Below are 16238 nucleotides of genomic sequence, written 5' to 3'. Positions count from 1 at the left end.
TCAGTGTATAAACTATACATATAGTTGAATGTGTGTCATAAACCCATATGTTCATCTCCGACATGTGGTTTCAATCCCTTTGAATATTATGATACTTTGTTTAAATAATAAACCGTGTTTGTGAATTACTTTTTATTCTTGACAATTTATTTCGTAAATATTCAAAAACTGAAGGAATAATGGCGGTAAGTGGTAGTTATTTACTGGAAAAAAAGTGCTGAGACATTATAGGAAATGATTATTTTTTAAAGGCAATTTTAAATAGTAAAAACATGAAAGATAATATTTACTGTAAATTAAAATGTTTCAGTAATATTTGTAAATTATTTTTTAAAATTATCTATTGTGAATGAAAATGATAAATTTTTCGTAATTATTCAAAAGAAAAGTATGAAAAATATCGTTGAACATAACCTCAAAATTCGATCGAGTAAACAAAAGTTATTATTATTAATTACTATTCATTAATTGTTGTACAGTTGAATTTTAATAATTTAATACTAATACTTTTCTTTGTTTTTCAGCCACCGACAAAAAGTACGAAAACCGCAACAAAGGGAGCAAAGCAAATAGTGGAAGAAAATGTTTCGACGTTAAAATTTTATATGTGTATGATTGCCATTGCAGTAGGAATTTATTTAACAATTATGATGATATTTTTCGAATTCACAACATTAGCAATTGTAAGTACAATGGAGAGACTAAATTCCAAAATTAAAAAATATATTTATATTATTGAAGCTTAGACAAGAACAAAAGGCGTTATTTGTAATTTTACTTTAGGAAAATAATTTTACTCACATTTATTTTAGACACTTAGTCTTTTATCTGGAATCGTGTACATAGGATGTTATCATTTCATGTCATATATGGCACAAGCGAAATATTCCGAAACGGGACAATTACTCGACTCTGGAGTTGATCTCAACATGGAAGGAGGAATCGCAGAGTGATTATAAAAATTAATTTCCAATTTTTTAAAATATTAAAAATTACAATTTTTCAATAGCTTTTCTACTTTCAAAGAATTAGTTTTAATTCCTATTTGTTTACTAAATTACAGGCATGTGAAAGACATGATTATCCTTACTTCAATCGTACAAATACTTTCCCTCATCTCAAATTACTTTTGGCTGCTATTAACTCTGGTAAATTAAATCTTTTATCTTTTTTTTTTATATTATAACGATTTTTCCAGTCGTTAATAATTAATAAATTAATGAATAATTAAAAATGAATTAATGAATATCTAAAAATTATAGGCACCACTTCGAGGATTGTGGATGCTTTGGGCGAATATCATATCCCCGTGGATTTTTGCAGCACCTCAAGCACCAACGGAAATGGATGAAAAGAAGCAGAAAAAACTCGAGAGGAAAATGGCAAGACGTCATTAAAAAAAAAGAAAAAACAATGCAACTCACACACGGGCATGTATTAAACACTTTTTTTTATTTTTTATTACTTTTTATCATCTCTTCGTCTTCTATTTTGATATGAAAATTCATAAAAGAAAAATATCTGTGATCTAATTAGTAGATGCATATTTACTTTGCATTTTTGTGCCACAAATTTTTTGTTAAGAAAAAGAAAAACAAAAATTTGTGAATGAATTTTCACAAATTAGGTGAATATTAATTTTTAATTATCAACTTTTTTTTTTAATAATTGGGAGATTTATCTCAGGGGTTTTTTAGAAATAGCTTTGAATTTTGTTATACGTGCGTTTAGTTTGTTGCTATTAATAAGAAAAAAGTAAATTACAATGATAAAAGTTAATTGTAAAATATAAATTAAATTATATAAATGAAATTGAAATTAGTATAATTCGTTTTTTTATAATTGCAATCGTTTTTTTATTGTAGTTAGTACAATTCGTTCTTTATATTTAGTAGAATTTTTTTTCTTAATAGTAAAATTCGTTTTTTATAATTAGTATAATTCGTTTTATTATAATTAGTATAATTCGTTTTATTATAATTAGTATAATTCAACATTTATTATTATTTATTATTAATATTTATTTATTATTTAAGTACATAGAATTAAAATTCGCGCTTTAATTTTATTTAACCAATCGTAGTGCGCAAGCACGATTTGTTTATTTATTTATTTTGTTTTGACAGCTGTCACAATTTACTAAATAATTTTCTTCCTTTGTGTATTTAAGATAAATATTCTAATTAATAATTTCTTTTTTTTTATCAAAAAGACTTTTTTCGAAATGTATTAGTTGGCAACTTTTTTTTCTCGATCTTTTCTTATAGTTTTGAATGAATACGAGTTTTTAATTTTGCTTTGTTTGTTTATGATACAAAATGTTAAAAATAGATTAAATTCCAAGAATGTACATATGCATATAATTAAAAAAAAGATGTGTGTAGAGAAAAGGGTTCGTGAAAAGTTGTATACGTTACTGATGGATGAGTAGAAAAAGACAGTCTGGACAAGACAAGTGCACCAAGTGCAGGACAGGACAGTTGGTGGTGGGATAAGAAACATCGGAAATAAATCGCGGGGAGGGGTTAAGTTGCGTACATGTCTCTTGGATATACCTAGACTTTTCTCTATATTATACTGGTGTTGTTGTGTTTTCATTGTTTCAATTTTATAAAAATTCGGAAAAAATTGAAAATTTCAACAAAAGAAAACAAAAAATTAAAGAGAAAAGAAAAAAAAGAAACATGGCTGGTGAACAATTCTCATTAGTTTGGAATACATTTCCAAGAAATTTATCTTCTGGTCTTTATAATTTATTAACCGGTGAACAATTGGTCGACGTTACCCTCGCTGCTGAAGGTCAAATTTTGCGTGCCCACAAATTAATTTTATCCGTTTGCAGTACATATTTCAGGGAATTATTCAAGGTATTGTGGAATTTTTTAATAATTAAATTGTTTTCAATCAGAATTTACAGTAGTATTTTTTTTTAATCTCTACTTTTGTTTTTTGTTTATAATATCAATTAACTGTGTTTTTTTTTTCTTAAGGTTTTGTTTTGTTTTTTGTTCTCCACATCGTCGTACGCAGTATGTTTACTACGAGTTTGTTATTGTTGAAAGAGTATATATTTACACGTTAGTTCTTGTTAATAAGAAACTAATCACATTAACATTGTTTTATCAATTGCGTAGTATTTTTTTTATATTGAAAACAGAGAAAAAATCGTTTTAATTTGACTCTTGTTATTCATTTTCTTCCAACTGTTTATTATTAGTCATTAATCATTTAAATTGAATTTTTTCTTTACTTTTTCACTGATAAATCTAATTTTTATAGTTTAATAATTTAGAGAAAAAAAATGTTACTAAAAAAAATATTTCGTGAGAAAAGTATGAAAAAAATATATGTAGAGAAATATAAAAAAATATAAGTAGAGAAATATAAATAAATATAAGTAGAGAAATATAAATAAAAAGAAAGAAATATAGATTTTAAAGAATTAGTTTAAGAATATAAAGAATTTATTAATTCGCTTTGAAATTGTTTACAGGGGAACTCGTGTAAACATCCGATAGTAATACTGAAAGATGTTAACTATCGTGATTTGTCGGCAATGTTACATTTTATGTATCAAGGAGAAGTCAACATTAAGCAAGAAGATATAGCCAGTTTTTTAAAGGTCGCAGAAGTTTTACAAATAAAAGGACTCACAAAAAACAATGACGAGGTATGAATTTAAATAATTGCCATTAATTAGAATATAGAGATTATTGTAGTAAACTATATATACTTTTCATTTGTAAGAAATAAAAGGTCATAGAGTTAAAGTTTGAATAATTGAATAATAATTATTATCACCATTCGAGTTGACTATTTGGAAATTTTATTTATAGGAATTTTGTGAAAAGGAAGCAGAACTCTCGGAACATTCATTAAGTGAAAAAAATGACACAACACCGAATGCAATTGATAATGATTGCGATGTCGTTAGAGAATTAACGGAAACTTCAGAAAAATCATGTCACTGTCCGTCTTCCAATAAAAATATCGAACAATCGACTGACAAGACAAGGGAGGGTTTCATTCAAAAAATTGAATTGGAAACCGAAATGGAGAATATTGAACAAAAAATGGAAGAATACTTGGAAAAAGAGGCTGAAATGCAAGAAGACGAACCGCTGGATTGTACACTTGATTTTATAAAATTGCCACAACCGGAACGAGATTGGCGTGATTATAAACCGGGGATTGAGACAACAACAACGACGACAACGACGACAGGAACAACAATAGCGGAAACGACGACGACAACAACAGCTGAAAATCAAATAACGGAAACAATGGAGAATCAAATGGAACAAACGGACACAATGGCACAAGGTAAAATTTTTTTTACTAGTTTGTCGAAATTTTGGTTTAGATTAATTTTTTTTTCTTTCTTGTAGATTTGCCGCCGGATCCACAACACGTGCAATATCCACCTTATCAAGAACCTCCACTGAGTACGTACTTTAAAAAATAATTCGTCTTTTAAAAAATATTCTAATTTTCTTTGAAAATAGAGAAAAGATGTTTTTTTATATTTTTTTCTTTGAAAATATTGAAAAACTATTGTTAATTTTAAATTTAAATAGTAGTTCATTACTTCAGGTCTCGACTATTTTTCTAAACAGCGACTTTTTCAAACTATTTTTTCAATATTCTGGAAATAATTAAATTTTCTCAAATTTTAATAAAACATCTTCAAATGAAAATTTGCTCTAAAAATTATATTTGTAATATTTTTTATAAAAATAATTATTAGAATTTTTTTATTAGCATTATTTTATAATTCAATTATTAAAGTTGAAATTAAATTTAAATTATTTAAGTACAAAAATTCAATTTTTTACACAATAATTTATTAAAATTATTATTAAAAATTTTAAATTTTAGAGAAATCAATCGCATATAAAATTCTCAATTAAAATTCTTCGAAAAATTGAAAATTCGTCGATAAAAGTCGCCTATTTTGAAAATAGTCGAGAAAAATTGAAAAATTTTGTTACATATTTTCAAAAATTAAAATATCTAGAAAATAAAATGTCTTTTAAGAATTTTCAATTATTTTCGAAATATTAGATTCGAATATTTAAAAAAATATAATACTTCGAATTTTTTTTAATCATAATTTATTAAAATTAAATTTTTTTCAATAAAGTAAATTGAAATTTTTAAAAACTTTTCTCTTTTATAGATTTATCATTAAAATTTTAAAGAAATCGTATATTTGCATATTTTTGAGGATTCTGATTAAAAAAACAGTTAATAATTTTTTAATAGTCAAAATTCTCGACATAAAAATAAAAAAAGGAATTTCGAATTTCCATTCTTTTCTAATTCTTTGTTTTTATATAAAAATTGCAAAAATGTTTCTCTAGAAATTGTGATTTAAAACTTTATTTTTTTATTTTATACAAGACAATGATTTTTAACTGAAAAAAATGATATCCGGTCCTGTGATCGAGACCTTTATCATTTTTAAATATTTTCAATTTTAAAATTGATGTAATTTTTCTCGTGAAGAATTTTATTAAAATTTTGGAAAATTCTAATTAAATTCTTTTGAAGAATTTCTTTTAATTTTTTTTTGTTAAATAATGGAGTTTTTTTTAAATAATTTTAATTAAAATTTTTGAAAATAATTGAATTTAATGAACAATTTTTAAAAATTGAATTCTTTTATGAAATGTTATTAAAATTGTATTAAAAATAATTAAATTTTTCCAAAGAATTTTATTATTTATAAATAAAATTTAATTGTTTCGTGAATTTTTTTTTGAAAATAATTGAATTTTTGACGACTTTATAACTATAATTGAATTATTTCGATGGATTTATTAAAATTGTAGAAAATAATTTATTTTTTTCGAAAAATATTAAAATTGTAGAAAATAATTGATTTTTTTCGAAAATTATTATTAAAATTGTATTAAAAATAATTGAGTTATTCAAAAGAATTTTACTATGTATAATTAAAATTGAATTGTTTCATGAATTTTTTTTTAAATAATTTAATTTTTGCAAAGATTTTATAAGGAATTAAGAAAAAAAATTCAATTCTTTCGTGAAATTTTTTTTAAAATAATTGGATTTTTGCAAAGATTTTACTATTTAAAAAAATAATTGAATTGTTTCGAAGGATTTGTTAAAGTTTTAGAAAATAATTGTATTTGTTTGTGAAATGTTATTAAAATTTTGTTTAAAAATAATTGAATTTTTGCAAAAAATGTTTCTATTTATAAAAATAATTGAATTGTTTCGAAGGATTTGTTAAAGTTTTAGAAAATAATTGTATTTGTTCGTGAAATGTTATTAAAATTTTGTTTAAAAATAATTGAATTTTTGCAAAAAATGTTTCTATTTATAAAAATAATTGAATTCTTACGAAGAATGTTATTATTTATGAAAATAATTGAATTCTTGTGAAGAATTTTATTAAAATTTTAAAAATTAATAAACAAGAATAATTAATTAGTAAATTATTTAATAATTAAATTTTTTTAATGCTTGAATCTGAAATTATTCAAAAAGTTCATATTTATTGTTAATAATTTCAGTTATTAATTTTGAACAGTTAATTTTAAATTGTCAACAATTTAAAAATGTTAATAATTTCTAAACTATTAATAATTCTGAACTGTGAATAATTGCAGATTACGATAGTGCGGAGGCATCGTTTCAAAGTGATTCGGCGAGTTGTAGTAATCGAGGGAGAAGAACAGTAAAAGGAATTCCAGGCAGCAGTCTATCGTTGGAGACAACATTACGGGTAATATCAGAACTTGGTCCAACGATTCGCGTCGAAAGAGGTAAAGTAATTCGAATGTATTCTTGTCCATGGTGTTTACGGCATTTTACACGAAAAGAAAATTTAAAACTCCACGTGAGATATATTCACGGTCCACTTGAAAGTCTAACATGTAAATTGTGTGGCAACAAATACAAAAACAGCAATAGTCTGCGTGTACATTCTTACCTTTATCACAATACAAAGAGAAGTAAACACAATAAATCACCACTAATCACCGGTGGTGTCTAAAGAACTGATTTTTGTTTTTTTTAAAAAAAAAAAGCTTTATAGTCATTGACAAAAAAAAAATATTTGTTACGTTACAATTGGTTGTACAGTTTATATTTATATACACACTACATATACTCATGCGTTAAAAACAAAACCAATGCGTGAAATTTATATATATATATATATATATAGAAAAAAATCCAGAAAAATATGCGTAAAAAACTTTTATAAAAAGTAATTTGTTTCCATTTTATATAATAATTTATTTTAATAAAAAAAAACATAATCTGACAATGTATATTCTATATCTAATTATCTACTTTAAATATTCTCTTAATTTAAGTTAATATACTTGATAAAAGGAATATGTTTGTTATAAATATTTTATACATACAAAGTTTTTTTTTTGAATTAATCCATTTTCTTCGTTATCTCAGATTCTCTGAAAAAGAAATAAAGTATCATTTTTTTAACAAAAAGTAAATTTTCATTTACTTAAATTGTATAATTAGAATATTCAATAGAAAATCTAATTAAATAAATTATTTATAATAATATATTATAGATTATATGAATATACTTATATTTTTATAATTTTATAATAAAATTTATGTTCTAAAAATTTTTTAAATTAGAAATTTTACTTGATTGGTTTTTCTGCAGTTCTCCCTCTAAATATTAAATTTCCTAGATTTGTGAATGGTTTTTCAATTAATACGACTAGAAACAATGATAAAATTAACGTGTAGATGCCATCAAGTACGGTAAATCTGAACTGAAAGGAGAAAATAATTAAAATTTTTGAAAATAATAAAAGAAAATTAAATAAAATTAAATAAAATTAAATAGTTACGAAATTATGGAAGGAAAATGTGAAGGCAGCTCTTGCAGTTCCAACATCATAGGAATGAAAAATATAATGCGTGAGGAAATATGCGTAAGAAAGTTTTGAAAGTGGTTGCACCCAAGTTGGTGTCATGAAATTATACTGAAAATCTGTATAAGAAAAAATCTTTTTCAATATAGAAAGAAAAAAAGTTGCCTTAGTTTTCCAGAGGAAAATATTTAAATTAAGAAAAAATTACCTAGACCATCGCCGATTGTGAATAGTAAAACGACAGAGCACATACTAAATGAAAAAATTGGTCGATGAAAACTTGCGTAAAGACTTTTTAGAAACAGACTTGGTTTCACGTTTGGATCAATAAAAAAAATTGCTAAATCTTGAATAAGAAGACTTAATACAACTACTTGTAAAAGAAATAAAATTTGCGACCAGACCTGAAAATATATTTTCTTTTAGGAAAAAATTTTATTTGAATTTTAATTATGTGTTAATTTAATTCTTTTTTTTTTTAAATTTCACCTTCGAAAGTCGCCACTTTGCGAATTTGTGATCATAAACAAGTGCACCCATAATTATACCAACGAAATAAGCCGGCAATCGCATATGAGTTTTTATATAGTAATCTGTAAAATATCTGTAATCTTCAAATCTTTTGGTTCTGAAAAAAAATCGATATTTTTTTAATAGAAAAAAATTCTATTTTTTTTAGTAAGAAAAATTAATAGTAAATTAAAGACTAAATTTTTGTAGTAAAAGTAATAAAATAGTAAATTAAGGACTAAATTTGTTTTTAATAAATAAATTTTTTTAGCTGAACTTACAGTAATTTTTAGAATTAAATTTTTTATAAGAATTGAGTCTGTTTATTAAAAAAAATGCTGAAATTCAGAATTATGAGAATTCGGCAAATTCACATTTTGAGAAAATGATTTTATATATACAAAAGAAATAAAAGAAAATGACTTACTTGCCAAATCCTTTGATCTGTGTATCGATGTCATGTTTGTAGGTCACGTAAAATGGTATTGCAATCGAGAGCATTAAAACAATACTTAGAAATGTGTAACCATTTTTTCGTGACATTTTTTGAAATGCCAATAGTAGGAAAATTCCAATTATATAGCAATGAAAATCCACCGCTAAATGCCATGCTTGAAATATACACTGTAAATGACAATAATTATTTAACAATAATAATAATAATTATTATTATTATTATTATTATTATTATTATTATTATTATTAGATTTGGATTTTTTCTTTTTTCTCCTTTTTTTCATTGAAAATTATTTTTTAACTAAACTTACAGTAATTTTTAGAATTATTAAATTATTTAATTTGAAAAACAATTTTCCTTACTGTATTTCTGTTATTGTAGTAATTACTGATAAAAAGTAGATTTGTCCACCAGTAAGTCGAACAAGAATCCCTGTCGAATCCAAATCTTTCCTCCCAATATGGACCTGAACCTAAATGATAAAAAAATGCTGCATACGCATACGTAATGAACATATAAAGTGGAGCCATTCTGTAAGAATTTAAAAAAAAATCATATATTTATCATAATAAATGAAATTAATTTAATTAATTATGAATTAAAAATAATTCTGCATTAATTATGAAAAAAATGCCTTTTGAAAAAAAATAGAGATCTATTTAAGATGAAACATACCTAATAAATCGCCTTATAATTAAAAGAGGTATATTAACATTTTTTGACGAGTGCTCCAAATATTCTAATAATTGATAACTTAATACAAGTCCAGCGAAACCAAAAAATGCATCCACAATAATGGAACCATTGTGAAAAATCATTGTAAACCATGCTGATGTTAAAGTCTGAAAATTTTTTTTTATTCTTTCTAAATTTTTCCAGTTAGTAATTAATTTATTATTATTATTATTTTTATTATTATTATTATTATTATTATTATTATTATTATTATTTTATATTAATAGTGTTTTTTGTTTTTTCTAGATTAATTGCGTTTACCGATTCAAAAAATTTGCCAGTAACATTGGAGGCATGTAAAAATTGTATGTGACGATGTCCGGTAGAGGCGATAGTTGAAAAAGCAAATTTCAATATATGTAAAGCATCAAATCCACGATGCCGATAATTGGCACTAAAAATACTTTTCAAATTTCGTCGAGCAGAAAAACAGTGGAATATTTCCTCTCGAAGTGATTGATTTTTTTCATTTTGATTTTTGTAATCGTAAATGGAACAAATAGCAACCAGAGTGATCATAAAAAGAACGATGAAACTGAAATTTTGGAAAATTGAAAATTAAAAATTTATTAATTAATTTGTTAATGAATTAATTATTAATTTATTTGGAATTAAAAAAATAATAAATATAAATTCACGATTAATTACTGTTATAATTGTATTATTACTGTTAAATAGCAGTTGATATTATAATTTATAATGGAAAGAATATAATTTTCGACAGAATTCGTAATTAGAATTTCATTTCTAAAAATATTTGACATTTACCAGAAGAGGAAAAATTGATATGATAATTTCGGAGTTTCCAGAGTTGAATGACAGAGTTTCTTATTTATAGAGATATTCAGTTGTAGATTATATTTTTCTGCAAATTTTTCCAAGGGTTCGTTCAAAGCTTGAACAAGATCGTCAGGAGAGCAAATTGCTGGTGTGCATAAAGCCATTTGCAAACGGTATCTTATATAACGTCTATCGTCTCCCTTTTCCTAAAAAAAATTTTATTCTTAGTTTTAATTTAAAATTTGTATTTTTAATTTTAATTTAAAATTTGTATTTAATTATAATTTAAAATTTGCATTTTATTTTTATTTAAAATTTTTTTTTTACCTAATATTTATTTAGAGAATAGGATAATTTTTTTTAGAGAAAAATTATCTTCTTTCAAAATATTCTAATATTCAAATCATTCAAATAATATTATACAAATAATACATTTAATAAAAAATAAAAATAATAAAAAAAAGCTATTCATAAGATAGAAAATAGAATTTTATTTTACTGAAATATTAATTCTAATCCTTTGTGGTTTTTTTTACAGGTAAAATAGGAGTTTTTGGATATTACTTTGATAGACTCCCACGCTGAACCATGGGGATCGAACCAAATGTCAATGTATTCTGTCAAATTTACGGACTCATCTTTTTCGTGATATTCAATATCAACGAGACAATATCTACCACGAATTTCTTCGAATTCGGGATAATTATCAGAATTTTGCACTTTTGTATCAATTCGAAGGCACTGGTCAAATATTCCCAAATGTTGCGTTAATCCTTCTAGAATTCCGTAAGGATATTTTGCCGACGAATCGAACACTAAACAAATGGTATATTTTCATATCCAAAAAATTAATTCAGGAAAAGAAAATTAATTTTTCGTAGTTAAAAATTTAAAAAAAGAAAATTGAAATATAGTTAATTTAATTTAAAATCGAAATTACTCACTTTCGGTAGCCCATAATGTTCCATTATTCAAATGCGAAAGATACAAATGCAATTGTTTTTTGCAAGAACCTTCTGGAATTGACTCTGAAGTTGCGACAACAATCGGTAATAGTGGTACGTTCAAGAACCAAGAATTTTTAACACTTTTTTCTAAATTAATTTCATTATCATTATTAACAGTCAAATTATCGATATATTTATTCCGTGAAATTTTTGCCACTTCATCATTATTAATTGCTGCCAAAACAATTTGTCCATTCAGCAAAAATATCAAAATACAAATTCTAAAAACACATGAAATCATTTCACGTAAAAATTCCTTTTTTTTCAATTAAATTTTTATTTCCAGAATTCTTTTTTTTTATAAAATTGTTAAATTTTGTTATTTTTATGTATATTTATAAAAATAATGTTTATAATACTTTTAAATAATTTTCTTAAAAAGAATAATAACACATTACACTGCTGATGACTGATACATAATAAGGTGTTCATTTAAAAAAATCTGATCACTTCGAATAAGCAGAATTAACATATTAATGATTACGATATTATAAGCAGGGGAAACATTATTTTTTTTTTTTCAAAGATCATTTGAAGTTCATTAGATTATGTTTTTTCTGTTCAATCTAATTATCATTAGAAGAGAAAATTGTATTTATTTTTCATGAATAGTGTGGAAAATAATTTTTTACGTTGATGGAAAAAAAAGTGTTACTAGTTTTTTTTTTTAGTTAAATTTGCATAATTATAAATTAATTAATTATGAAATTTCTAAATTTTAAATTTAAGTTTTTACAAATTGACGTTTTTCATACTCGATATGCTTATTCTATAAGATTGCTATTAATTTTTTTACTGAGAAAATTAAATTTTTTTACTCTGCGAAGAATAAATTTAAAAATCAAGAATTGCTTTAATTTTTAATTATTTGAATGGAACAGTTAAGAATAGAAAATGTATTTTTTTATTTGCAGAAGGATCAGTATTTTAGGGGCCATTCATAAACCACGTAGCCTCTTGAGGGGGGGAGGGGTTAAGCAATTGATTACGACAAGAGGAAAAAATGGCGCTAATACATGTAATATCGTACTACATGGGGGGAGGGGGGGGGGCAAAATTCCTCAAAAATGGGGCTACATGGTTTATGGACGACCCTTTATCACATTTCTTATCAGTAATTCTGTCTCATTAGTTCTGACACTCGATAAGGCCACAAGTCATTTAAGAAGAAGAAGAAGAAGAATTCTGTCTCTATTTCTTTGGCTTAAAAAGTGTCAACAGATTTATGTGAAAAAAAAGGAAAATGAACGAATTCGTGGTTAAAGTGAAAGAAGGATTATTAAAAGGTGTTTCAAGGGAGAATATCGATGGAGGAAAATATATCGTCTTTCAAGGAATTCCTTATGCTGCAGCTCCGGTCGGAAATTTGAGATTTCAGGTATTTTTTCTTTTTTTTTCTATTTTAACAAGAAAACCTATGTTACTGTAATTAAATTTATATCTTTCATATTATTATAAAATAATTAAAAAAAACATTTTTTGACAAATAGGAAGTGTATCACGCTCTGAGGAAAGGTACCTAAGAACTTCTTAGGTACCTTTTTTGGGAGAACGTCACACTATCAAAAATGGCGGTCGCAACGGGATCAAATTTTAACAAACACACACGTGTTAGACTTCTTTTTAATTATTATTCCATTAAAAAGCTTAATAATGCTAATTGTGGAGCTAAAAATTGTTTCAGTTTGTTTTCATGCAAGTTTTAAAAATTATTAAAATATGTTTCTTTTTTTTGCAGGATCCTCAACCACCGTTACCTTGGAGTGGAATTCGAAATTCTCTCGAGAATGAGAAACAAGCTGGACAAATTCACTTGAGAACGGGAGAAATTATTGGCGATGACGATTGTTTATATCTCAATATTGCAACAAATTCCCTGACGGGAAAAAAAGCCGTAATGGTTTGGATCCACGGTGGAGCATTTTCTTATTCATCCTCAGATTTAAATTATTTCGGTCCGGACTATCTTCTCAAAAATGATATTGTCTTTGTCTCTCTTAATTATCGACTCGGCTTCTTTGGTATCAAAATTAATTTCTAATTTTTCCTTTTTAATTAATTGCTGTTGAATTTACTCTTTTCATTTTTATTATTTTATTATTTACTATTTTTTTCAGGTTTCCTGAATTTAAACACAAAAGACTGCAGCGGTAATCAAGGTTTGAAAGATCAAGTCTGTGCTTTGAAATGGATTCAGGAAAATATTGAAACCTTCGGAGGCGACAGTAAAAATATAACGATATTTGGTTGTAGTTCCGGAAGTACATGCGTTCATTATCATTGTATTTCTCCACTCGCTAAAGGTGTTGGAATTTTTTAAATTCATTAATTCCGTTAAGAAAGATTAGAATTGAAAATCAAAGTAAAATTTAATTTATTGCTATGAATAAATTTATGAGAAAAAAAAATTATATAAATAGATGATAAATAAAAATATTAATAAATTTATCACACAAATAGGTAATAAATAAATTTATTATTTATTATTTATTATATAAATTATGAATTAATCTATTACCATAATTTATTAATACTATAATAAGTAAATAATTTATTACAATAATTTTTTTGTTGCAGGACTTTTCCAGAAAGCTATTTGTCAAAGTGGAGTTGCTGTTAGTGAGAATACTTTTCAAAGCTCTAATAAGGAGTTTGCCTTCAAGATGTTGGAAGTTCTAGGAAAGAAAATTGACAATCCGGAAGAAGCTGTGCAATTATTTCGCAATTTTTCGACGAGAGAAATTCTTCAAGCTGAATTAAAATTAGTGAAGGTAGAACGAAAAATTCTCAGTGAGTTAATTAATTGCTGAGTGAATATTTAATTAACCACTGATTTAATTACATTTGCTTATTTAGTTTAGTTACAAATTTGCTGATTTCATTTAATAGGAACTCAGTGTATTTTTTGCAAATGCTCCTTTTTTGCCAACATTGGATATTGACAGCGAAAATCCTTTTTTACCACAACCATTAGAAGTATTAGTTGAAAACGGAATTAATGTTCCTCTGATGATGGGATTCAATAATTTAGAGGGCAATGTACTCAATACTGGTAAATTACATTTTCCCCCTTAATTACATATTTCTATTTCGTTTAAATAAATTTAATTCGTTTCACTAATTTAATTAAATTTATTCAATTAACTACAATTCTAAATTATTTGGAAATTTAAAGAAAGCGAATAATTTGTAAAATACATTATTTTCCTTTTTAATTAATTTTCAATTTCTAAATATAATACAGAGAGATCAGAAGAAGTAATTAAGATGTTTAATGAGAATTTTGGAAAAAATCTTGCGTCACATTTGAATTTGGATAAAACGATTACTTTACCGGAATTCGTTGGAAGAGTGGAAAAATTTTATTTTGAGAAAAATCCGATCACCATTGAGGAATTCAAGAATATAGTGAAATATCGAGGAGATGTTTGTATGATAAATGGTATTCAGTTTATCGTTGAAAAGCAAAGACTTAAAAAAACTCCTACATTTATGTACAGATTAGCATATAAAATTGCCGATGTTGTCTCGGAAAGGAATCCAATTTTCAGAGATTATGAAGGTGAGTAATAATTAAATTTTTAAGAGCGTAAACTTCAAATAAAAAAACTCAAACTAAAAAACTAAAATTAAAAAACTAGGAGTAAAAAACAAAAACTAAAGAAATTAAAATCTAACTAAAAAAAATTGAAACTAAAACAACAAAACTAACTGAAACTAACTATATTTTCAAATATAAAAAAAATGTATAATATTTACTTATATAAACTGGAATAATATTTTTTAGGCGCTGGTCATGCTGAAGATAATTTTCTTCTTTTTTATCGTCCACGATTAGGTGAAAAACGACAAATTAAAAAAGGAACAAAAGATTATTTAATGATGCAAATAATGACAAAATTGTGGACAAACTTCGCCAAAACTGGGTAAGGATTTTTTTCCTCCTCCCTCTTTTTTTTCTCATAAAAATTTACAAATTTAAAAATTTATTTAGCGATCCAACATCAGCAATCGATGACCTAATAAATATCAAATGGAAACCAATTTCCAATTGTCATAAATTTTATCTGAATATAGATGAAGAAATTGCTTTAAAAGAAAATCCAGAAGAGAAATCGTGGAATTTATGGAAACCTTTTTGGTCAGTTAAGAAAACAAATCAAAATTAATACAATATTGTTTTTTTCGAAATCAAAGAATTAAAAACAATTTTCTAAAAATAAAAATTGGGAAAAAAATTTAATTATACTACAATCAGAATAAATTTTATGAGTATTTTTTATTTACTATTATAATAATTATAAAGTCATGAAAACAGTCAGAAGGAAATAAAAGAGAAAAAAAAATTGGATATAATTTTTTTTCTAAAAGGTAACAAAAAATTATATAATACTCGAATAAAATGAAATACTTCTGACAAATACAGGAAATGTAAAATCATTCCTGATAAAAAAAGGTACTATAATACATTTGGTATAATGTACTATTGGAATATTACAATAATAATAACAATAATAATAAAATAATAGATTTGACAAAAAATTTAAAAAATTAATATTAATGTCAAATTGAATATTTTTTTTTAAAACACTTAAAAGTGTACGTGTATCTTAATCTAGCCTATGTACTCTTTAGATATAATAATATATATATATGTATATATTTATATAAGATATTTATATATAAATTACAATGTAAAAACAAGAGACGGACATATTATTTAAAGATCTAATATGAAGCCGCATAGTGATTTTTTTGTTTCACAATCTACAAATGTGTAATTTCTTTTTTTCATTTACTGAAAACTTGTGATTTAGCAAAAATAGAATACAATTTAAAAGAAAGGTCACATCCGTTGAATTCGGG

General features: G+C 24.5%; 4 protein-coding genes across 4 annotated transcripts; 3 read left to right on the top strand and 1 right to left on the bottom strand.

Annotated features, from left to right (window-relative positions):
• Window positions 1–24: 24 nt before the first annotated feature.
• Window positions 25–1842, top strand: LOC122500288 (transmembrane protein 208). The gene is made up of 5 exons (XM_043609143.1): window positions 25–185; window positions 525–683; window positions 813–949; window positions 1064–1148; window positions 1263–1842. The coding sequence occupies exons 1-5, from the start codon at window positions 180–182 to the stop codon at window positions 1395–1397; spliced, it is 522 nt and encodes a 173-aa protein (XP_043465078.1). The 5' UTR covers window positions 25–179; the 3' UTR covers window positions 1398–1842.
• Window positions 1843–2295: 453 nt separating this feature from the next.
• Window positions 2296–7024, top strand: LOC122500327 (modifier of mdg4-like). The gene is made up of 5 exons (XM_043609212.1): window positions 2296–2867; window positions 3494–3670; window positions 3837–4323; window positions 4389–4445; window positions 6639–7024. Exons 1-5 carry the CDS (start codon window positions 2685–2687, stop codon window positions 7022–7024), a joined length of 1290 nt encoding a protein of 429 aa, XP_043465147.1. The 5' UTR covers window positions 2296–2684.
• A 288-nt stretch (window positions 7025–7312) lies between these two features.
• LOC122500325 (nose resistant to fluoxetine protein 6-like) lies at window positions 7313–11688 on the bottom strand. The gene is made up of 12 exons (XM_043609209.1): window positions 11310–11688; window positions 10930–11180; window positions 10354–10571; window positions 9847–10120; window positions 9526–9692; window positions 9213–9381; window positions 8821–9017; window positions 8373–8511; window positions 8092–8287; window positions 7860–8002; window positions 7651–7781; window positions 7313–7448 (listed from the first exon to the last, which is right to left on the bottom strand). The coding sequence occupies exons 1-12, from the start codon at window positions 11611–11613 to the stop codon at window positions 7418–7420; spliced, it is 2220 nt and encodes a 739-aa protein (XP_043465144.1). The 5' UTR covers window positions 11614–11688; the 3' UTR covers window positions 7313–7417.
• A 771-nt stretch (window positions 11689–12459) lies between these two features.
• On the top strand, window positions 12460–15615 carry LOC122500326 (esterase FE4-like). Its single transcript, XM_043609210.1, has 8 exons — window positions 12460–12750; window positions 13111–13393; window positions 13490–13675; window positions 13950–14143; window positions 14262–14424; window positions 14617–14934; window positions 15160–15298; window positions 15367–15615. Exons 1-8 carry the CDS (start codon window positions 12616–12618, stop codon window positions 15539–15541), a joined length of 1593 nt encoding a protein of 530 aa, XP_043465145.1. The 5' UTR covers window positions 12460–12615; the 3' UTR covers window positions 15542–15615.
• Window positions 15616–16238: the final 623 nt, after the last annotated feature.

Source organism: Leptopilina heterotoma, unplaced genomic scaffold (genome assembly GCF_015476425.1).
Source record: "Leptopilina heterotoma isolate Lh14 unplaced genomic scaffold, ASM1547642v1 Lhet_183, whole genome shotgun sequence".
Lineage (NCBI taxonomy): Eukaryota > Metazoa > Arthropoda > Insecta > Hymenoptera > Figitidae > Leptopilina > Leptopilina heterotoma.
This window is presented reverse-complemented; position numbering and strand designations above follow the sequence as displayed.

Coding starts and splice junctions, on each gene's coding strand:
- LOC122500288 (XM_043609143.1), top strand. Junction 684..812: donor AATTCACAACATTAGCAATT/GTAAGTACAATG, acceptor CATTTATTTTAG/ACACTTAGTCTTTTATCTGG. Junction 1,149..1,262: donor TTTGGCTGCTATTAACTCTG/GTAAATTAAATC, acceptor TAAAAATTATAG/GCACCACTTCGAGGATTGTG.
- LOC122500327 (XM_043609212.1), top strand. CDS start 2,685: ATGGCTGGTGAACAATTCTCATTAGTTTGGAATACATTTCCAAGAAAT. Junction 4,324..4,388: donor AACGGACACAATGGCACAAG/GTAAAATTTTTT, acceptor TCTTTCTTGTAG/ATTTGCCGCCGGATCCACAA. Junction 4,446..6,638: donor TTATCAAGAACCTCCACTGA/GTACGTACTTTA, acceptor GAATAATTGCAG/ATTACGATAGTGCGGAGGCA.
- LOC122500325 (XM_043609209.1), bottom strand. CDS start 11,613: ATGATTTCATGTGTTTTTAGAATTTGTATTTTGATATTTTTGCTGAAT. Junction 10,572..10,929: donor CAGCGTGGGAGTCTATCAAA/GTAATATCCAAA, acceptor AATTTTTTTTAG/GAAAAGGGAGACGATAGACG. Junction 9,693..9,846: donor CTGGCAAATTTTTTGAATCG/GTAAACGCAATT, acceptor AAAAATTTTCAG/ACTTTAACATCAGCATGGTT.
- LOC122500326 (XM_043609210.1), top strand. CDS start 12,616: ATGAACGAATTCGTGGTTAAAGTGAAAGAAGGATTATTAAAAGGTGTT. Junction 14,144..14,261: donor CTGAATTAAAATTAGTGAAG/GTAGAACGAAAA, acceptor TTCATTTAATAG/GAACTCAGTGTATTTTTTGC. Junction 14,425..14,616: donor GGGCAATGTACTCAATACTG/GTAAATTACATT, acceptor AATATAATACAG/AGAGATCAGAAGAAGTAATT.